This window comes from Vombatus ursinus, unplaced genomic scaffold (assembly GCF_900497805.2).
Source record: "Vombatus ursinus unplaced genomic scaffold, bare-nosed wombat genome assembly UNPS02014816.1, whole genome shotgun sequence".
In the NCBI taxonomy this organism is placed as follows: Eukaryota; Metazoa; Chordata; class Mammalia; order Diprotodontia; family Vombatidae; genus Vombatus; species Vombatus ursinus.
The window spans coordinates 1,296,432-1,320,078 of NW_020954594.1; the positions used below are offsets into that span (position 1 = coordinate 1,296,432).

Genomic DNA, 23,647 nt, shown 5'->3' on the forward strand with positions numbered 1-23,647 from the left:
AAAAAAAAAAAAAAAAAAAAAAAGCCTACCATGGTTGAGATTGGAAGCCATCGGAGAAAGACATGCCTAGAAGGAGAACACAAAAGTCAGACTATGGGGAAGCAGCAGCTTATCTCTTTTCCATGGGTTGAGATAGTTGTTCAGTCTTGTCTGACTTTTTGTGACCCCATAGACTATACTGTCTGTGGGGTTTCTTGGCAAAGATACTGGAGTGCTTTGCCATTTCCTTCTCCAGTAGATTAAGGTAAACAGGGTTAAGTGACTTGCCCAGAGTCACACAGCTAGGACATGTCTGAGGTCACATTTGAACTCAGGTCCTCCTGACTCCAGAGCCAGTGCTCTATCTACTGCACCACCTAGCTGCCTCCTAGCATCTAGCTGAGGGAGGCAATGTTTCATCCTCCTACTTCCCCAGGGACAAAGGACAGAGCAGAGTCCTGACTTTTTCTATTGCCCTAATCTGCTGGTCTCTCTCACTAACTAGCTGTGTGAGTTAGAGGAAGTTACTTTATTCCTCTGAGTCAGTTTACTTAACAGTGGAAATGATACTGATTCTTGACACAGTGGATCTGGATTCAAATTCTGGCTCTATCACCTTCTCAGTTTCCACATCTGTAAAGTGAAGGGGCTGAACTAGATAATCTCCAAAGCGCCTTCTTAATGAAAATGAATCCTTCAGACAAAGAACCTACGATAAGGGGAGTGGCTGGGGGGGGGGGAGAAACTGTTTCTTCCTTCTTTGAAGTGACCCAGTGCATGGTTCTTCTCTAGAAGGTCCTGGACTGTCCCCTATCTGCCTGGTCTGAGGGGGCTGGGGCTGACCCCACCCCAGAAGGAGCACTGCCAAGGATGTAAACTTGTCTGGGCCCCTGAGGCTTCTCTGTTTAGTTGGGTTAGGCTGGGCTTGTGGACCACAGTGCCTCTAGGACACAGAAATCTGGGGATGGGGGGTGGGGGAGAGGTGGTGCTGAGGCTTTGGGAAGAGGAGGATTGGCTGGAAAAAATACATGTTTGATGAATATCCTGAATTTCCTAAACATATAGTAAACACCAATGGCTTTTTCCCTTTTTTTTTTTTTTTTTTTTTTTTTTTTTTTTTTTTTTTTTTGGTGATTGCTGCTGTGGATAATTGAGCCTATGATTCCCTCTAGTGGCCCAGAGGTGCATTTCCACACTTGTTTCATCATTCACTATGGAGCACCTATAATGCCATATGATATATCATGTTACTTTCTTTAAGTTAAGACGTTTTAGTTTCATGTTTGAAAAGTAATGCATTATGTATAACCTATATCATCAGATTTCTTGCCATGGGGGGAGGGAGGGGAGGGAGGGAGAACAATCCCAAACTCAAAATCTTATAAAAAATGAATGTTGAAAAACTACATGTAATTGGAAAAAAATAAAATACTATTTATGTAAAAAAGAAAAGTAGTGCATGTTCAGGAACAGAAACAGGAAAAACTTTTTACCTCGTGGGATTTGGTGAACAGGGCCTTGATTTCCTTATCTGTAAAATGGGCATGATGGGATCATGCATCGAGCTGAAAAAGACCTTAGAAGTCATCTAACCCAACTCCTTTCGTGCTACAGATGAAGAAAACTGAGACCCAGAGAATCACCCAGAGGTAATTTGAAACAGTTTCATGGCATTTTGAATTGCTAAGAAAAAGATTGGTTACATTTTTTAAAATTTTAAGCAATTTTATTATTGTTTCAAGAAATAAAGGAACAGAACAGTTTGTCCTCCAGATCATACCCTGACATTTTTTTATATTAAGTAACCATCGCCAAATACTGTGCACTGAATACCCAGAAGTATATGCATCCTAATAGTGGGTATTATGAAGAGATGTAGTAAAGGGTGGAAATTTGACCCCTGACTTGAGTTGACTTAACATTTTAATTGGATGAGTGTATCCCAACATTGAACAATTTTAAGCAACTGCCTTTATGTTAAAAGGCATGGGCAATTCAGCTCTTGGCCCTGTGAATCCTATCCTTGTCTGGAACCTGAAAGATCCAGGAGATTGGAGAGGAGGAAATCCATGTTGTTTCAAATGTAGGTTATACAAGAAAAAGGACAAAAGTCACTGATACAGAGGGTTAAGGAATTGCATAGATAAACACAAAGTGGATGAAAACTTTCAAATCTAGGAGGTACCATGTTCAAACCTTGCCTGGGATGATGGCTTGGCCTGGCTCTGACCAGGTCTTTTAGGTATCTATGTTCATACCTTGAAAAAAAAAAGATCATACAACACTAGAGTGAAGGAAGACTGAAGGCTGAAGTTTATGTTTCTTGCACAAAAGAAGAAACAAGATGAGATGTTTCCCAGGAAGCCATTTGCCTGGTGGCCTATGGACTGTAGGGTCATAAGGACCTTACAGCCATCTAGTCCAATCCCTTCATTTTACAGATGGGGAAACTGAGGACCAACAAGGGTGAGTGAATTGCTCAGCGTTACACAGAGAATAAAGATCAGATGCAGGCGAACCTGCAGTTTTTTTGTAGCTTTCCAGGAAAAATGAAGTGTTGAATAAAATTGAATTGGCCTAAACACCTACTTGGTAACACGGAGCCCTGGGATTTCTCTGGCTTATTCTTACTCTGAAGATACCTTCCCATCCTATTTCCAAGGAATTTTGTTTTGTTTTAGTTTTAGTTGTTTTTTCCCCCCAGGAGAGGAAAGGTCAAATTCAAGAACCAGAAGATATAGTAAATGACCTAAGGGAGCTTTCTCCCAGTAGAGGTGGGAGCCACAACAGAGGCATATATTTGTATCTCATTTACAAGTTCTGTGTTCAGAACACTGAACAAATGAATGCATAAAAGAAAATGAAGGGGGCAGCTAGGTGGTGCAGTGGATAGAGCACTGACCCTGGATTCAGGAAGAACTGAGTTCAAATCTGGCCTCAGACACTTGACACTAGCTGTGTGACCCTGGGCAAGTCACTTCATTCCAATGCCTCACCAAAAAAAAAAGAGTAAAATTGATTGATTCCCAATCAATTCAACAAAGCTGTTAAGCACCAGGCTGAGGATGAAAAGAAAAGTTAAAGAAAAAGGAAAGAAAAGAAACAGTCCCTCCCTCAAGGAGTTTATATTCCAATGGAATATTTTATATATATACATGCATTATATATGTATATATACATACATACACATATAGTTATATTTACATATAACTATACATGTAACTTTATATATAATTATAACTATATAAAATCTATATATACACACACTTTGCATTTGTTCATTTATAAGAAGTTCAGATTATACTGGAATTTATATCTATATGTGTATATTTACATATATGCATATATATGGAATATAAGCTTCTTCTACACAAGAAAATGAAAAGAAGGTATATTCAAAGTAACTTCCAGATGGAAAGAGTGTGAAAAACTGGGAAGATCCAAAAAGATTTAGGGTAAAGGAGTACTGAGCTGAGTTTTCAGGGAGGCTAGAGATGAGAAGGGTATTCATTCAAAAAATGAGGGACCACATCTGCAAAAGCATTAAGATGAGAAGCATGAAATGGAATTTGGAATGCCGTATGTGGGGAACATCTACCTAGACTAGAACAGAAACTTATAAAAGGGAACAATATAAGACTAGAAAGTGCTGTACTATTTTTACTATACTATGCGGTCTTTTATGTAAACTTTCTGTGTCTCAGTTTCTCTCATCTGTACAATAAGATGTCTGGATGGTTCAATTTCAAAGTTCCTTCTAGCTCTAATAGTCTATGACTATTAAGAATGACATTAGGACCATTTGCCCCAGGATTTCCTTGTGCATTGTCCCAGCCAGGATGATTCAATCTACATAGCTGGTATAAGGTCGGCAAGACCAGAGAATAAAGTCAATAGAATATCAAAACATATATTTAAGCCACTCTGGGTATACTCAGGAGGTATTCACATGTAGCAAGAGTCATGCTACATGCGTGGGGATGGGGCAGTGTCCTGATCCCTTGCAGAGTTTCATGTACCCGGGTCCCTTGCTAAAGCATTTGCTTGACCAAAGACTTCTGGCTGGACCTCTGTCCCATGTATGGGGCTGTATCAAAGACAACAGCCAACAGAGCTAGGAAAAACTACTCATTCTGTGGGGTATAAGGAACAAGCAGAATCAGCTTCCTTTCTCCCTCAAGGCAGTCTCTTTGTTAGAAAGTAGCCAATACCAGATCTTCCTTGAACTAATAAGGGACAGGAGGGGATTTCTCTTCTAGCAGTAGCTATGGCTACTGCATGTAGCAGCAAGAGTGTGTGCTTGCGTACGGGAGCCTGACACTAGAACCCGAGGAACTCTGGGAAGAGTCTGTTCATCTGCTAAATGACCCTCCAACATCTCGTGTTGCCATGGTAATAAAAATGGTGAGAATGATTGGAAGTGGAGGGTTCATACACAGAAAGAAGCAAATTGTCAGGCAGGGACAAGGGTTGAGAACAACTTCTGGATTCTAATCAGTTCACTCTGGTGGATAATAATGAAGTTTTATATGTGTATAGTACTTTATATGTTTCTAGGTGCTTTCACATCTATTATTGCCTTTGTTTCTCATGACAGTGACGTGAGGAAGGAAGGGAAAAAAATTGGGAGAGAGGGAGGAAGGAACAAAAGAAAGAATGGAGGGAGGGAGGAAGGAACAAAGGAAAACAGAAGGAAGGAAAGAAGGAAAATGGAAGGAAGTATTTTATTCCCATTTTATAGATGAGGAAACTGAGACTCAGAGAGGCTAAATAACTTGTAACATAGCCAGTTATTATCAGTTAGAATTTGAACCCAGAACTCCCAACTTCATTTCTAGGATCCAGAAAACAATCATAGAATTCCAGAATTAGAAGGGATCTGAGAGGTCTCTAAGTGTCCCCATCTCCCAAAGTGATTCATGAATCCTTCCTTACACCAAGTAGTCATTCAACCCCTCTACTTGAAAAATCCAGGATCCTGCTCTCCCATCCTTATCTTGTTACCATCCATTTTTCCGTCACTGACAAGATTCTCTATTTCAGTTTCCTGTTATGTTGGAACATGGGGGACTCATATGGAAATCAAAAAAGTGGCTGAGGAGAAGGTCACTTTGCCTTGTCATCATCAGCTGGGGCTCCCAGAAAGAGATACCTTGGATATCGAGTGGCTGCTAATGGAACCTGATGGGAATCAAAAAGTGGTAAGCTTACATATGCTTAAAGTTGACATTACCTGGGGAGCCACCATTAGCCTGAATCCTCTCCCTTTTCTTTCCTTTTCCTCCATCATGGTGCCAAAGCCTTTAGTGGTACCTATTGGTATTTAGCATGGTAAGAGTGATTAATACAGCCATTGTTCTTGCCCCTTAGGAACTTACAGCATAATCGGACTAATGATGCAGAGGAGCACAGAGAATACTAGATATAGAACTACATAAGTAGACAAAAGAATGGATAACATGTTTATGTCAAGTAGCAGAACATCTGGGAAGATAATGAGACAAACTAGTTATGGGACTTTTGTATTGGGGGCAGCCAAGTTGTACAGTGGGTAGAGTACTGGACTTGGAGTCAGAAAGACCTGAGTTTGAACTCTGCCTCAGACACTTATCCTGTGACCCTGGGCAAGACACTTAAATTCTCTCAGCTTCGGTTTTCTCATCTGTAAAATGGGGATAATAATAGCATCTGCCTCACAGTTTGTTGTGAAGATCAGTGAGATAACCTGTAAAAACACATTGTGAACTCTGAAGTGCTATATAAATGTTAGCTATTATTATATTGGGGTGTTAAGGACTATGGTAATCATTAATTTTGTTATCAGTTTGGGATTGTAAAAAAAAAAATACTTTGCAGAATCTAAGAGCTTAAGGGTTCTCAGAGGCCATCTAGTCCAACCTGTATCTGACCAAAATTCCCCCCAGGGCAATTTCCGAGAAGTGGTCATCCAGCTTTGTCTTGAATACTTCTACTGCTGGGGAACCTGCTACCTCCTGAGGCAGCTTATTCCACTTTTTGGATAGTTCCCATTCATTGTTCTGATCTGCCTTCTGGTATCACACAGAACAAGGCTAATCCCTCTTTCATGTGATAGCCCTTCAAATAATCTAAGATCACTACCATGTCTCCCACCCCCAAGCCTTCTCTTTTCCAACCTAAATGAACCCATTGCCTCAGTGAGTCACATCTCTCTCAGAAGATTTGGCAAATGCTTAGAAATGGGGTATGATCTTTTTCTTTCTCCCTAGTTATTACAACTGAAACCAATGGGGATATACACAAGGGAGACCCTGAGAAGGTTTAAACTAAAAGAAATATCAGTTATGTGGTTGTAGATCTTGTAGAGTGGAGTTTAAACTTACTTGACCCCAGCTATTTATGACCCAGAGTCAATCCTTTCATCACCGGAACCTGGCTTCCCACAATGTGTCACGTTCTGGAAACTTTCCTTTCTCTAAACATCGTGGTGAGCCTAACCATTAAGCATCTTTTAAAATTACATTTTATTTTTTCAATTCAGCAAAAATCGATTTTCTCTCTTTTCCACCAACTTCATTCCCTCTCCCCCCACATTGAGAACTAAAGAAAAAGAAAACTTTTGTAATAAACATGCAGTCAAGCAAAACAAATTTCTGTACTGACCGTGTCATATACACACATACGTATGTGTGTACGTATATGTATGAATATATATGTACATATAGATTGTGTTACATGTAATATATAATATATAAAATAGACATCATGTCCAATTTCTTATATCTATTGTATAACATACATATATATAACATAATATATGTATATATATACATACAGACACACACACATATAAAACATAGTAGATACATACATAGTTACGTGTGTGTGTGTGTGTGTGTGTGTGTATACTCTGTGCCCAGTGAGGCCTATGTCTAAATGCTAAGATGTTTGTCAGTTTTGCACAAAGCTCATTGGAAGCTACCCTACCCTTAATAAAAAATCCAAGATGACTGGATAAAGCTGATGTTGGGTATTTCCACCCTTGCCAAAGCAAAAGTCATTTGGGTTGTAGAGACAAGTGACTCCAGACCCAACTTTTAATCTAAAATAGACAGGGCCACTGTGGCTACTCAGCATTAGTCACTGAACACCCAATAGGAATCAACTTAAGCCCAGCTGGACCTCCAGCATCTGCGTTCAGGAGAACAGAAACATCTGCAGCCCAATTTACAGAGTAGGCAGAGGACTGGGGGTTGTGCCTAAGGGCCTATGCTAAGCATCGAAAGTGGCCTCACCAGGTGTATCTGAAATTCAGGCTTCAGGAGGAAGGTAACCAGACCTGATGCAACTTTCCCAGGCTGAGTTTCACAATGACTGTTACTACCATTCCAAGGCCTAACATCTATCAGAAGACAGAAATGGTTTTCTCCATTTTGTAGAGAAAGCATCTCACATACTCGGGGCTCCAGGCAGGATGGGATGATGTGAGGAAGACCCAAGAATTTTGATTCCCAGGCCAATCCCCACTCCTCTGCACACTCTTTTCAAATAGGTTTTCCATCATTGTCGCTTAAAGGAACATTAGATTCTGTCTGGATTAGTGCATATTTCTACTGTTTACAGAAAAGCAACTTATAGAAAACTAATCTGCACCATCTATTCTTATGCAAACCCTAACAAACACAAATCTTCCTATTGTCTCACAAAAAGGGGGGGGGGTGCTAAAATGTTTAAAATGGCACAGTGGATAGAGTGCAAGACATAAAGTCAAGGAAGACTCCTCTTCCTGATTTCAAATATGGCCTCAAATGCTTACTAGCTGTGTGACCCCAGGCAAGTCACTTAACCCCTTTTGCCTTAGTTCTTTATCTGTAAAACCACATCAGTATCTTCGCTAAGAAAACCTCAAATGGGATGAGGAAGAGTGGGACACAACTGAACAACAAAAATGCCCCTGGGGCAGCTAGGTTGCTCAGTGGATAGAACACTGGGCCTTGGATCAGGAAGACCTGAGTTCAAATCCAGCCTCAGATACTTCCTAGCTGTGAGACCCTGGGCAAGTCACTTAACCTCCCTTTGCCTTAATCCACTGAAGAAGGAAATGGAAAACCACTCCTTGCCAAGAAAAGAGTTGGACTGAACAACAGTGCTTCTGTAGAAGATTCCATCAGGCACTTCACAGGAGGAATAAGCCAACAGCTGCTTGCTATGTTTTTTAATTATTCCATAATTGCAATTAATAATTACTATTTTTCATCATTTATAAAATGTCCTCTATAATGGGTTGGGTTTTTGTTCATTGTTCTCCCAAATAAGGCTGGTTAGTATCATTTCCCCATTTCCGAGAATTGAAGTTTTTTCTGACAAAGAATTTCATTATTTTCCCATTGCCCACAGAATAAAACATACGCTCCTGATCTGGCATTCAAGGCCCTTCACAATTCACTCTAGCCTACCTTTCCAGACTTATCTTACACATATTCTATGTCCCAATTAAACTAGACTATTTTTTGTCCACTATTTTCAACCTATATCTCCTTCCTCCACTACTTCGCTCCTGCTAGCCACCATGGCTGGTATAGATTCCTACCACTTCTAGGTCTATCTCTAAAAGTAAATGTAAGGCACTTTGTAAAGTCAAGTGAGGTCAAGGAAGTATTTATTAAGCTCTTATTAAGTCAGGCACAGTGTTAAGTGCTAGGAATACAAATACAAGCAAAAGACAGTCCTTGCCCTCAAGGAGCTTACATTCTAACTGAGAAGGCAATTTTTAAAAAAAAGCAGAAAATTGGGGAAGACGGAGCAGGGAAAGTACCCTGGGAAAACATGGTAGATAGAGAATAAGAAGAGGAGGCTGGAAAAGAATAATGACCAATATAAAGTCTATCTAAAGTAAGCTCAAAATTCTTCAAGACCAAACCCAGGGGCCACCTCCTCCATGAAATTATCTATCTCACTCATACCTCCACTGAAATTGTGCTGAGTCAGTTCAAGCGACCCCATAGTTTCCAGTTTTGCTAGTCTTCCCCTGGTGCATTTCATCCCACTCCGTTTATCTTTAATCTCATTTCCCTGTGATTTTGTAATGGGGGAGGAGCTGAGACACAATGGCCCATCCCTTTTTGGAAACCTATACCTAGCAGGATTGTCTTGAAGCTAGGTGTAGAAATGAAGAGTGCACCAGGCCTGGAGTCAGGAAGACCTGGGTTCAAATCCAGCCTCAGACACTCACTCCTGTGTGACCATTTCCAGGAAATTTAACCCCTATTTGCCTCAATTTCCACATCTGTAAAATGAGCTGGAGAAGGAAATGGTAAACCACTCCAATGTCCAAGAAAACCTCAAAATGAGTCATGTAGAGTCAGACATGACCAAAAACACCACCACCTATCAGGATTATTTTGCTCTTATTAGGACAAGTTGTTTATAAAAGCAGTTGGTCGTTTGAAATCCTAGCACAGCCATATGCAATGCATTGCCTTGTGTACTATAATAAATTACTTTTTTATCTCATTTCCCTGAGCTTGCCTGATTCATTAGGGCAAAGCCTTAACCAAGATTGTCAACACCTCCCATGTCTTTACCCCATTCCCCACTACAGGTAAAAGTGAGTTCTCCCTCAATTATCTCACAGAACTTTGTCCAGACCTCTCTTTTATCCTTATTTCACTTTCCTTTATATCTTAGTTTTACATTTCCATGTCTTTCCTCTATTAAGTTGTAAATTCCCAAAGAGTAGGGTATGCATCACAGCTTTTTTTAAATCCTCCTTGCCTAGAACAATGTTTTTTACACGTAGCATATGGTTAGTAAGTATCTGATGAATTAAGAAATGTGAGTCTGGAGCTCAATACTGGGTTAGGAGTTGAAATCACAAAATTTGATAATTGTAAGGAACCTCAGAGGACATTTAGTCCAACCCATTGTCAAGCCTATATAAAAATCAGATCAACAAGGTGATTAAAAAAAAGTAAAGTAAGGCATTTATCACAGCAGAGATTCCCAGGAGTTTACCTTGAAGGTAGGGGATGATTAGAAATTGCTAGTCAGAACGGTATAGTTTCCCAGGAATTGACATTCTCTAGTACAGTTATCAGGAAGGAGTCTCAGAGTTTCCAAGGCACTGACACCATACAAGGAAGAATTAGACAAGGTGAACTAAGAGATATAAGGAGATGAGTATAGTGTCAAGGAAGCCAAAAGAGAAAAGTTGTGATGAGGTGATGGGACCTGGAGCCCTAAAATGAAAAGACGGAATCTTTGAAAGCAACCCAGGCTCTGAATTTTCCCATATATTTCAGTAGCCCAGATCACTGGTGCCTCCACCCAAGGCATCTGGCCCACCCCAAACTACTTACCACTCCTTGATCCCATCCAGATCCTTTCACTGACCTTTTTTGTATATCAGCATCAGTATCACCCCCATTAAATTACAGATTCCCTAAGAATCTCACCTGCACCTTGGCGTTACAATAAACCTTCCCACTTTGACTGCAAGGCAGTTTGAGTGTGTAAATTCATTCATGTACCCTGACATTTTGGGGTTCCCAGCAATCCCAAACCATATCATTTTCAGAAAAAAAGTCAAAATAAATCAAAAGGCATTTTTTTTTAGTGCTTACTGGGTGCTAGGCACTGTGCTGTGCCCTAAGGATACAAAGAAAGGTTAAAAAATAGCTCCTGCCCTTATGAAGCTCACATTCTAATGGGAGAGTCAACATGTAGATAACTTGGTACGTATAAGATATATACAAAGTGAATGGAAGGTAATCTAGGAACAGAGAGCACTGCCCCAGGCAGGGGTGGGAAGGAGATGGAGAAAGGGAGTGGGAAAAGTCATGTGCAAGAAGTGGGATATTTGAACAGAGATGAGGAGAGAGCATTCCCAGCATGGGCAACCAGCAGTGCAAGGGCACAGGAAGCCAAGTTTTGAAAAACTTTAAATGCCAAACAGAGGACTTCATAGTCTATTCTGGCGTTTATATTTTAAGCTGGAATTTATTGAGCATATGCAAAAAAAGAACCTAAATGGGAGTCACAGAAAGTTGGACATGACAGAAACAACTCAACAAAAACAACAAAAATTGGGGGGGGGGGGTGACATAGTTAAGACCTATACTTCAGGAAAATCACTGGCTGAGTAGTAGCTGAGTGGTAGATGGATTGGAGTAAGGAGACACTTGAACCCAGGGGACCAATTAGAAGGTGATTGTAATTGTACAGGCAAGAGACTAGGGAGGTAGCCTTGTGAGTAGAGAGAAGAGAACTTAACTGAGGAATGTTACAAACAACAAGATTTGGCAATAGATTGAATGGAGCTGGGTCAGGAGTAAGGGATGGGATAAGGGGGTATGAGATAAGGAGGAGTTAAAGATAACAAGGTTATGAGCTTGGGTGACTGGGAAGAGGGTAATAACCTCAACATGAGTTCTCTTTTGGAGGTGTTAAGTTTGAGGTGCCTATGGGATATTCAGTTGTAGTTATCCAAAAGATATCTTTTGACGATTCAAGGCTATAGCTCAGAAGAGAAGTTAACCATTAGGGCTAGCCTTACATATCTGGGAATCATCAGCATAGAGATGATAATTTAACCTATGGAAGTTGATGAGCTTACTTTATGAGCTAGTATATAAGGAAAGGGCAGCTAGATGCTGCAGTGGCTAAAGCACTGGGTTTGGAATCAGAAAGATTCATTTTCATTAATTCAAATCCAGCCTCAGACACTTAGTAGCTGTGTGACCCTGGGCAAGTCATTTAATCCTGTTTGCCTCAATTTCCTCATCTGAAAAATGAGCTGGAGAAGGAAATGGCAAATCACTCTAATATCTTTCCAAGAAAACACAAAATGGGGTCTTGAAGAGTTGGACAGGACTGAACAACAACAATATAAGGAAAAGAGAAGAATCTCCAGAATAGAGCCTTTTGGCCACCTCTGGTTAATGGGGAATGAAACAAAAGAGACTGAGGAGGGGTCAGACAGGTCAAGAGAAGACCAGGAAAGAGCAGTTGCCTAAGAGTTTAGAGAACATAGAATATCCAGCAGCAGAGTCCCTAGAGAGGTGAGCAATAGCGTTCAATGCTTTAGAGAGATCAAGAAGGATGAGATGAGAAAAAGCCTTTACACATTCATCGACCATCTCTGTACCTTTGTATAGATTATCTGGCTGCTTGAAGCAGCTCCCCTCCTCACTTCTATGCCTTTGACTTCTTTCCTAGCTTCCTCCAAAGCTTAGCCCAAAGGCCACCTCCATAAAACCTAGACTGATCTCACTTCCCATCTGATGAGGATGGGATCTGGACCCCAAAAAGGAAAAACCCTGGACTTTCCCACATGGCCAAATCTCTGGCAGTGGACTGAGGATATAATCCTATCAACTGGCCTTTACCTCCAGATAGTTCCTGGCCACTTCCCACCCTTAATCCTAGCCAGACTCCATTCTCCCTTGGCTATCCAGGTGTCTGGCATTCTATTCACCCCAGCTTACTGACCACTCCTATCCAGATCTTCCTTAGACCCCTCCTCCAGTCACCCTAAACTACTTGGTCACTCCTAGACCCCTCCCACAATCTTTCTGTATGTAAGGTCCATCTTGTCTCCATTAAGGTGCTCAGATTCTTATAATCTAGCCCCAGGCTCAGATTCTTAATATCTGACCCTCTTGCATTAGCGATACAAATGCTCAGATTCCGTAAGAGAGTCTGGCCAATATGGTGGATCTTTAATAAACCTTGTCTTTGGCTGAAAGAAGGCTTGGGTCAAATTCATTTGGGCAGGACCCACATGTTGTGATTTTGGGGTCCCAGCACCCCTAAACCTCAACACCAGCCCCCTAGCAACATACTAATACCACCCCAAAAAAATTACCTTATATTTGTACAGATACATGTTATTGAGGCAGGGATGGTTTTGTTTTTATCTCTGAATCCCCAGCACTTAGCATAGCACCCGGCACATTGTAGGGAGAGAGGAGCAGGACCTGTGATTTCTTTTGGCATAGACTTCCTATGCCAGTGCAGGTTAAGAAAATTCCTTCTACTCATGCTTATCAGCACTGGCTCAGCCAGTCATACCCAGAAAGTTGCCAGTGAGTACTGAGGTTAAGTGGCTTGTCCAGCTTCTAGAGCCGATCGGGTCATTCAGACTAGCTCCTCTCCATCTACTGTACTACGCTACCTCTTAGTTTGGCTGAGAGAGCCTAGCAAAGAGGAAATGCTTAATACCTGTTGACTGAATGAATAAGTACAGACAAGAATTTTGACTGTGAAGTGGGAAAAGAGAAAAAGGACATGGTCCCTAGATTAGGTAGCAGGGTTTCAATTAAATTCAATAATTATTTATGAAGCATTTACCTCATGCTGAGTGCACTATGCTAGTCGTTGAGAATACGAAAACAAAATAAAGAAACAGTCCTTTAGAATAGGGGAGGCTAGAAAATAGCCCTCCTTGGTTAAAGGGAAGTAGTCTGTGAGACAGAGAACAAATGGAGATGAAAGAAAGAGGGAGGTATGATTAAAATGGAAAGGATAGGCACATCATTTGACACAAATTTTTTATATTACTTTACTATAATTTTCTATCATTTCTCCCAGCTGTGCAAATGTACTTTAAATACAAATAATTACAAACAGATATAATTTTTGTTTGAAGTAAACATTTTTCATCCTCCTATCTCTATTTTCTTTGTCTTATGGATTAAAAAAAAAAATACATTGCATCAGCTTGGTCCTTCAAGGTATTCTTAAATTGTGGTGCTTCTAGTGTTTAATGGAGCCTAGAAGAGGCTAGAAGGGTGGAGGTGAAAGGAATTAACTCACAGGGAGGAAGGACATTTCTTCCACTGCCATAGGAAGGTGGCAAGTGAAGAATAAAGACTTTTGAGGCAGATGAGAGAATTAGAACCAAGAAATAGTTTAATAGCTCTTCAAGATTTATAAAGCACTTTCTTCACAAGTGTGGGATAGGTAATGAAGTGCCTTCCTCCACATCCAAGGGGCTAGGAAAGGTTGGAGCTTGGATTCAAACCCTTGTCTTCTATTGCAGTGTTTGATGCTCTTGCCCCTAGGTTTAACCTCACTCTTGTGAAGCCTTACTGTGGGAAGATATAGGAATGCTTCTTTCTCTGAAGGGGGAGGGAAAAAAAAGAAAGTGCTTACCAGGAGTTTTGAGGGGCAGGAGCAGGATATTAAGGAAGCTCACTTGGGATGGCAGATTTTTGTTTTTAGAGGCAAGATCATCTACTAAAATAGAGAGAAGGGGGCAGCTAGGTGGCGCAGTGGATAGAGCACCGGCCCTGAATTCAGGAGGACCTGAGTTCAAATCTGGCCTCAGACACATAACACTTACTAGCTGTGTGACCCTGGGTAAGTCACTTAACCCCACTGCCTAGCCAAAAAAAAAATTAAATAGAGAGAGAAGAAGTTGGAGTCTTTGGGAGCACATTAAAGGTTTAGAACAAAAGCCTTGGAGGGCTCATCTAAAGTTAGAGATCAGGAGTTTTTAGGGGATCAAATTGGTCAGTTTCCTTATTTTCACCAGCCACAAAAAGAAGATTGGAGTGGTGTAGGACTGGGGACTGGCCAGGCTAGTGCTACAAAAAGTTAAAGGAATGAAGTATTCTAGGGTGTTAGTGGGAGTATCAATGAAATGACTAACTATCGAGGTAGGCTGGGTAGGGAGGCAGAAGCTAAAAGCAAGCAAAAACAGATTATCCTCCATGGAATTTCCATTAAATTTGATCTAGGCTTGGCCTGTGTCATTGAAATATTCTAGCCTTACTGGGGTCCCTCTTCCTTATCAATGTAGCTATCTCTGGGATTGTTGTAGCAACCTAAACTGCTTTCCCCCTACCTATTTCCTCAGATTGAATTCAGGTACCTAAATTCTTAGGATCTGCTTTCTCATTTCCAAAATGGAGATGTCCTTACCTTACTCACTTTTCATCTCCATGAGGTATTGATAAGACAAATATGACACTATGTGATGACCCTTCATGTTCTAGCTAAAATAAATACACAAGAGGCAACTAGGTGGTCCAGTGGCTGGATCACTGTACTTAAAAGGCAGAAAGATCTGAATTCAAATCCTCCCTCACATACTTACTATGATTATGCGAGTGTCTTAACCTCCTTCCTCAGTTGACTCATCAGTAAAATAAGGATAATAAGGGCATCTATCTCACAGAGTTATTATAAGGATCAAATGAGATAGCATGTAAAGCTATTTGCAAAACCTTAAAGTGCTATATTAATGCTAGCTATTACTATTAACTCATTATGGGTCAGTCACTCTGGCAATACCAAGTAAATATTTAATTTTCTTCTGCCATACATTATACTTCAGGCTTGCTTTTTACTGTAGGTAATTCCTATACATTAGGGGAATATAAACTTATTTTAGTATTAGATGAAATAAAATTCAACTCAACTCAAACATAGAATGTAAACTCTTTGGGATTTTACATTCTAGCACCTAGCATGGTGCCTGTCATGAGCAGGTGTTTAATAAACACTGTTTGATTTAATAGGAAACTACTTTTTTGCAAGACGATGGGAGATCTTAGGAGTATAAAGATGAAAATGACTCATCCCTTGCCCTCAATCAGGTTACAGTCTAATGGGGGAATACAAAAGGCACCCAAACCAGTTTGATGAAAGGTAGAATGTGATTGAGGTAAAGGAGGGATCCAAAGTACTCTGGGAAATTGGGGGTTTTGGAAGTGGGGGGGGGAAGAACACTTTTTTCTGTGAAGATAAGAAAAGTCTTCCCATGGAGAAGGTGACACCTGAGATGATCCTTGAAGGCAGGGAAAGATTTCAACAGGCAAAGAGTAGAACAGAGTGTGTTCTAAGTCTGAGTATGGCCTGTATCATTTCAATACAGGACAAGATTGGGAAATAGCTAGTTGTCCATATTGCCTGGAAGATAGAGTTCAGTAAAGAGGAGTAGTAGAAAATAAGGTTTAGAGTCAGATTCTAGGGAGCCTTAAAATGTCAAGCTAAGGAGTTTCTAGTCTGTCCCATAGGAAATTTGTTGTTGTCTGGTCATTTTTTAGCCATATACAAGTCTTTGTGACCCCATTTGGGATTTTCTTGGCAAAGATACAGAAGTGATTTGCCATTTCCTTCTCCAGTCAATTTTACAGATGAGGAAACTAAGGCAAACAAGGTTAAGTGACTTGTCCAGGGTCACATAGCTGGTAAGTGTCTGAAGTCAGATTTGAACTCAAGAAGATGTCTTCTTCACTCCATGCCTGGTAGTCTATCATCTCGACACCTACTTGCCCCCTATAGGATAAAGGGAACTGCTTAAAGCTCTTGAGTAACAATTGGAATGATAGGAGTGATGGTGACCTCCTCAGGAAGTCTATTTTTGAAGATGTGTGGAGGGTGGAGCAAAGAAATGAGAGAGTGGAGCCCTGGGATTAGTAAGGAAGCTATTAGCATGGGGGTGGCAGAGACCTGAAGGAGAATAGTGGCTGGGAGAGGAAGAAAGCCTGCATGCATGGAAGATATATTATAGGCAAAGAATCCAACTGATTGCATATGGAGATGAAGGAATCAAACACCACTTCAGGAGCTTGGGTAACTGGCTTCGTTCAAGTATCAGCTCAAGTCCTACCTTCTACAGGAAGCCTATCCTAATCCATCATCTTAGGGCCTTCCCTTTGAGATTATCTCCAGGATTGTTTGCATGTTGTCAGACCTACTAGACTATGAGATAATTGAGTTTCTTTCTTTTTATCCTCAGTACTTAGCACATTGTGAGTGCTTAATAAATGCTTGTTGACTGACGTAGTAGATGCTTAATAAATGCCTATTAATAGGATGGTGTTGATGGAATCCTAATAAAGCTGCCCCCAGCCCCAATATTCTAATTTCCTTATGGGTCCCACTGAACATTAGGCATGTCCTGATTTAACCACACATCTGGCTTTAACCACACTACCGGCCCCCAGACTCAATACAGACACTTCTCCCGACCTAGCCACTGTGCCCCTCCACTCAATGCCCTAAGTTCTTCATATATGCCTGACTGCTCACTAGAACAACAGGTGTGTCCATGTGATGGGATCCCAGTCACTGCCTCTAGCTAGCTACTGACCCCAGACCCATTCCTCATATTTCCCACAGAAACAGCAGATGTGTCCATGTACTCAACCACAACCACATCCACCTAGTCTCAGACAGGACCACAATAGTCAGCCAATCAGAAAGCAGCACCACCAGGATGCCCAAGCAGGATGTAGACCCCAAAACACTAGAAGGGACTTTTCCTAAGTAGGCACCTTCAAAATAATAGCAAAAGCTATCCTTTAGGTGAACTTATGATAAAGAAAGGCTTATTATAATATCATTATCATACATATATACTCCCCCAAATGGATTTTTTTGTATGCATTGTGGCTAATCACCTGCGTAGTTCCACTAAGGCTGGGACCCCTCCCCTATTACTAATCCCTTAACAACCCCCTCCTGCCTTTCTAATATTCATAATTTATCTTATGTAATCAGCATCATTACACTATAAATGTGCCTGTGTTGTCTTACTAAGTTGCTGGTTCCTCTTGGAACTTAGCCTGCTTCTGACGGACGTCAATCCTTGGTAAAAACCTGTACTTGGATTAGAGATGGTCTGACTCTGAATTTTTTGAGACAGTGTCACTACAACACACCATGAAACCATAAGGTGGTGTCATCAACTGAAATAGAGAAGTGAGGACAAGCAAAGGTGATGAGTTTCATTCTGTCCATATTGAACTAAGGATGAGACATTAAGGTGAAAGGTCTAGCAGGGAACTGGAGACTGAGACTGGAGTAATAGAATTAGAAGTCATCAGTAGAGAGGTGATAAATGAAGCTATTGTGGAGTAATACCTTTATCTGGGGAGAGAATATGGAGAGGTAAGATTCTGGAATTCAAAGAACAAGAAATTTAGAGCTGGAAAGGATCTCAGCAATCATCTGGTCATCCAACACGCCTTCATTTTAACAGATGAGAAAACTAAGGTCCACAGAAGTTAAATAGAAGATTATTTATTTTATTAAGATCACACAGGTAGTGAAGTCTCCAACTCCAAATGCAGTGCTTTCCTAATCTGTGTCTCTGCCTCCATAGTCCTTTTGCCTAGCCTAGAAAAATAGCTCATTTGTTCTTTCCTTAAGTCTCTTGAGAAGGAGGTTTTAACTCCTCCTCTGATGAATATTTTAATCTTTCTAGGCTCCTATGACTTCTTGTATCAGAGCTTCTTAATATTTAGCCTTAATTCTTACTGCTACATAAATTTGGTCTTGCAAATTCCAGTGCCCTGACTAAATACTTCCTTTCAATAACTCAGTGAGGTAGTGAAGTTATTATTATCCTTATTTTACAGATGAGGAAACTGAGGTTCAGAGAGTTGAACTTTTCCAAGGTCACAAAGCTACCAATGGCAGACCTGGGACTCAAGCCCAAATATTATAATTTTTTTTTTTCATCCAGACCTGCAAGTATATAACTTACAGTTTAGGGGTTTTTTTTATTTTTTGCGACAATCAGAGTTAAGTAACTTGGCCAAGGTCATACAGGTAGTGTGTCTGAAGTTGGATTTGAACTCGGGTCTTCCTGACTCCAGAGCCAGTGCTCTATCCATTGAGCCACCTAGCTGCCCCACATAACTTATAGTCTTAAGAGCCTTGACTGGGGAACTGAGATATTAAGTGACTTGGTCCTGGTCACACAAGGAGTATGTGACATAGGCAGACCTTTCCAGGCCCTTCCTGACTCTATGTATTTATTGTAAATAATAAGATGATTCCTAATTGATGAGATTAAAGTTTAGAAAGTATGTTGCGTGCAGTATTTCTTTTGATTCTCACAAGTCCATGAGGTAGACACAATACGATATCTACAGATGAGTCTCACTCAGAGAGGTTAAGAGACTTGACCAGTGTCACATAGCTATTAAATGTCAGAGCAGAAATTCAAACCTAGGTTTCTCCAATACTTTTTCCACTACATATTGACTTTGCACTACACTGTACTTACTCCCTTAGAAGAAGAGAAAAGAAATCCAAAGGGGACACCCACACTTAGGGGACAGGATGAGAAGGTTGAAAAAGCTAAGGAGCAAAAGAAGCAGTTAAAAGGAGTAGAATAAGGGGAGAGCATTGTCACCGAAACCAGGGACATAGAGAATATCCGCTGTTACTGCACAGCACTCTCATCCATATACACCATGTACCAGCCAAACTGGCCTAGTTCCCTGGACATGATATTCCTTCTTCCAGCTCCATCTCTGCACAAGCCATCTGTTCTCTTTGCCTGGAATGCTCTCCGCACTCCTCACCTTTGCCTGGTAGAACTATTTCCTTCAAGGCTCAGATCAAGCATCACTACCCCAACCAGTCCTATCCTGATCCCTACAAAGTTGCTAGTGTCTCTCTCTCCTCTCCTCCCCCACGTACTCTGTTCCCATCCAGAAAGTACTTTGTATTTTTCATTGAATTATCTGTGTTTATGCTGTCCTCCCCCCCACCCCACCCCCGGCAACCCAGTAAAATGTAAACAAATAGAGAATAGGGACTGTTTAGTTTTTAATCTCCAGTACCTATTACCAGTGCCTGGTACCTACTAAGTGATTATTAAGTGCTTGTTGTGTGTTAAAGAGGATATAGATAACAACAACATATTTATAAAGCTCTTTAAGATTCATGCAGTCTGTGCCTTCCTAGAATAACAGATAAGGAAACTGATGATCTGAAAGAAGAAATACCTTGCCCATGATCACATAGCTAGTAAATATCTGAGGTACAATTTAAATCCCTGACTCCCAAGTCCTGAGTCTGATCCACTGTAGCAGAAAGGTCAAGGGCAATAGAGTGAGAAAGGCCATAGTATTTGGCAATTCACAGGTTACCAGTCACCTTGAGGAGAGCAGTTTTAGTCAAGTAGTGAGGTTGAGGAGTGTGTGGGTGATGAAGAAAGGGGAGTAATGAAAGCAAACTACTCTTTCTAGAAGTTTAGCAGTGAAGGAAAGACAAAAGGTTTCTGAGGATGACAAGGTTGGAAGTTTGGGGGTTTTTTCTTAGTTGGTATAAGGTAAGAGGACTAAAAATAGTTGAAATGGTAAGTATAATACATTCTAGAGATACGTATAAAAACCTTGAAAATTTCCATTTCCTTGAATTATCCATGCAAATGTTCCCATTTATTGGCACAAATAACCAAGAGTTAACTATAATCCATCTCTTGCTCTCTAGGCTATTGTGGTACTAAACGTGATAACAGATGGGAAAGTGTTTGGAGATTGGATAAATTATTGACTTTGATACTTGGCTGGGTCTGTGGTTTCATCATTTTGGTTACTCATTCCACTGAAGTTTATCTCCTTCCATGCAATTCTTCTTTCTTCCATAGCCACCCAACCTAATGAAAGATTTCCTCTCGTGCTTTTTTTGTTATCTTGGGAGTATCAGTATAGACCTCTAGCTGTGCATCTGTTGGTCCTCATTCCTGCTACATGACCCACCTTATAAATCCTCCAGTTATACATGTCAAAAATTGCATATAAACTAAACTTAATTTCTCTTTTCTGCTCTGTATTTGGACAACAGACCTCTGGTGAATGGCAGAATGAGACATGAGCCATCAGACAACTGTCCCAGAATGCTTTCTGGCAGCGATACTAAGAAATCAGTCTAGCAGGGTCATGGCAGAGATGGAGACTAAAAAAGTCACTAGAGTATAAAGGGACCTGCATTCTGGTGCCTGGGCATGTCTGGCCAAAGAGGTTCTGATCTGTGGGAGAGAGGTATGGGTTGAAGTAGAAGAGAAATTTTGCCAGGAAGATAAGGGAGTACAGAGTGTACTGGTACTTTAGCTAGATTCTTCCAATCCAAGGTAGGGGAGGGGCAAAAATTGGTGTCTATACTTTTGTGCCTGATGTCAGTATCTGTGATCCTCTTTCAGGCTTAACAATGTAAGAATGGTTGAAGGCCACACCATTTAACCCTGCCCCTATCCATTCTACAGGTGATCACCTATTCCAGCCGCCAGGTCTATAATAATTTGACTGAGGAGCAGAAGGGACGTGTAGCCTTTGCTTCCAACTTCCTGGCAGGAGATGCCTCCCTGCAGATTGAGCCCCTGAAGCCTAGCGATGAGGGCCAATACATCTGCAAAGTGAAGAATTCAGGGCGATACCAATGGAACCGTGTCAACTTGAAAGTCCTGGGTAAGACAGCTGTCCTAGGGGAATCTCCTACCTCCCATGAATGAACTGACTAGACCTATAGTACATGCACCATACTGACCCAGCATTTCTTGGACACTTCCATTCTGTGGCAGTGCCAAGGAGTTTACTTTCAGGATGGGATCTACTTCAGAAATCACCTAGTCTATCTCCAGAGATCCAAGTAGGACCTCATTAAATCCCTCTGAAGATGTGCTTATTCTGTTTTTTGACCACCACCAGTGAAAGAAAATTAATCATCCTCTTTGGCAACACATTCCAATATTTAAGAATCTTCCAGGGAGTGAACGTGCTTTCTTAGGTGTAACCTAAAATTCCACCCCATCCTTCCCATAAGCTCATGGAATCCATTTCTATGTATTCTATATTGGTTAAAGACAGCTAACAGCCTCTACATAATTACCCCCCCATGTATATTTACCTAGAACTATTTTCCTCTTCACTGAAATTCTACTCAACTCATTCTCCTGAATTCTTTTATTTAAATCACATAATCTTACAGTTAGAAAGAATCTCAGAGGTGAAAATATAGTAAAAAGAATGCTGTGTTGGGGATTGAGTATCTGAGTTCAAATCTGAGATTTGCTACTTACTATTTGTTGAGTGTTAAGGAGGATATAGATAACAACAACATATTTATAAAGCTCTTTAAAATTTTGAGCAAGTCATTCAATATCTCTGGGTCTCAGTTTTTACATCCATAAAATGAGAAAGTCAGACTAGATTATATCTATGAGATCTTACTGTTCAAGGTCACATAAATAGTAAGTGGTAGAGCCAGAATTGGGACCCAGGTCCTACGGTACTGATGGGGATGGGATCTGAACCCCTAAAAGGAAAAGACAATGTCTTTGAAAGCAACCCAGTCCCTGAATTTTCCCATACATTTCAGTAGCCCAGATCACTGGTGCCTCCACCCAAGGCATCTGACCCACCTCAGCACACTCTGATTGCTTAATTAGCTTACTTGACACTCCTCAACCCATCCAGATCTTCCCACAGTCTTTTTCTGTATAAAAATATCAGTCCCATCCTCATCAAATGTACAGATTCTTAGAATCTGGTCCTCTTGTATTGGCATCACAAATACCACAAATTAACCCACCCAGCTGGTGTCAAAACAAACTCGCTACTTGGTTTGAAAGAAGGCTCAAATTCTTTCAAGGCTGACCCACCCTGTACCTTTGCATTTCAGGATTTCTAGCACCCCAAACCGCATCAGTACCAAGTTCAGTGTTCTGTTCACTGCATCACACTGCGAAGTGATCTGGGGCCAAGCAGAACAAATTGAATCTTCTTTCATGTAAAAGCCTTTCAAATGCTAAAAGATGGCCATCATGCACTGAATATCTTCTCTTCTCTAGGCTAACCATCCCCAGTTCCTTCAACCAGACCTCAGATGCCATGATCTTGAGGCCCTTCACCATTCTTGTCACCCTAGACTAGGTGCTCTCTGGCTTACCAATGTCCTTCCTAAAATATGGCACCCAGACAGAACATATATGGGAGAGTATTTTCTTCCCTAGGTCTGAACACCATTCCTTCTCTTGATGAAGTCAAAAGTGATATCAGGGTTTTGGGGCCATTATACTACACAATAAGTCATCTTAAGTTTGCTATCTAGATGAAAAAAATTGAAAATAAAAACCCAGATCTTTTTCAGATAAAATATCTAGCCAGGTCTCCTTCCTTGACCTTATATTTGTGAAGATTATTTTAAACCTGAATGTAAAACTTTACATTTGTCCCCCAGTTAAATTTCATCTTATTAGGTCTAGCCCAATGTTCTAGATTTTTTTTTTTGATCCTAATTCTGTCATCTAATCTATTACTTATCCATCCTTTCTCCAAACTCTCTTCCCCAAGCTTTGTGACATTTCTAAGCTAGATAAGCCTATTATCTATGCCTTTATCCCAGGTCATCCATCAACATTTTAAACAGCACAGGGCCAACCAAGCATAGCTCCCTGGATCACTTTATTTGACACTTCCTTCCTAACTGACCTAAAGCCATTACTAACCACTCTTTGGGTCTAATCATTCAACCAATCCCAAAAAATTCACAATACTATTTACTATTATCTAACCCAAATGTCTCCATATTTTCCATATACACAGCAAGGGAGACTGTGTCAAATGCTTTGCCAGAATCTTCTTAAACTGTATCTTTGTCATTTCTTTTTTTTTTTTTTAGGCAATTGGGGTTAAGTGACTTGCCCAGGGTCACACAGTAAGTAAGTGTCAAGTGTTTGGTCTCAGGTTGGATTTGAACTCAGGTTCTCCTGACTTCAGGACTGGTGCTCTATCCATCGTGCCACCTAGCTGCCCCAATCTTTGTCATTTCTTGATCAATTAGTCTAGGTACCCTGTCAAAAAATTTAGTGATGGGGGCAGCTAGGTGGTGCAGTGGATACAGCACTAGCCCTGGAGTCAGGAGGACCTGAATTCAAATGTGGCCT

General features: G+C 40.7%; 1 protein-coding gene across 2 annotated transcripts in view; it reads left to right on the forward strand.

The window, feature by feature from the left end:
* The window catches only part of CLMP (CXADR like membrane protein), a 122,450-nt gene that overhangs the window by 83,254 nt on the left and 15,549 nt on the right, over positions 1-23,647 (forward strand). For both annotated transcript variants that reach the window (XM_027835741.1, XM_027835739.1), the window contains 2 exons: positions 5,023-5,180; positions 20,969-21,170. In XM_027835741.1, the coding sequence (XP_027691542.1) occupies positions 5,023-5,180; positions 20,969-21,170 (360 nt within the window). The remainder of the gene's footprint in view (positions 1-5,022; positions 5,181-20,968; positions 21,171-23,647) is intronic.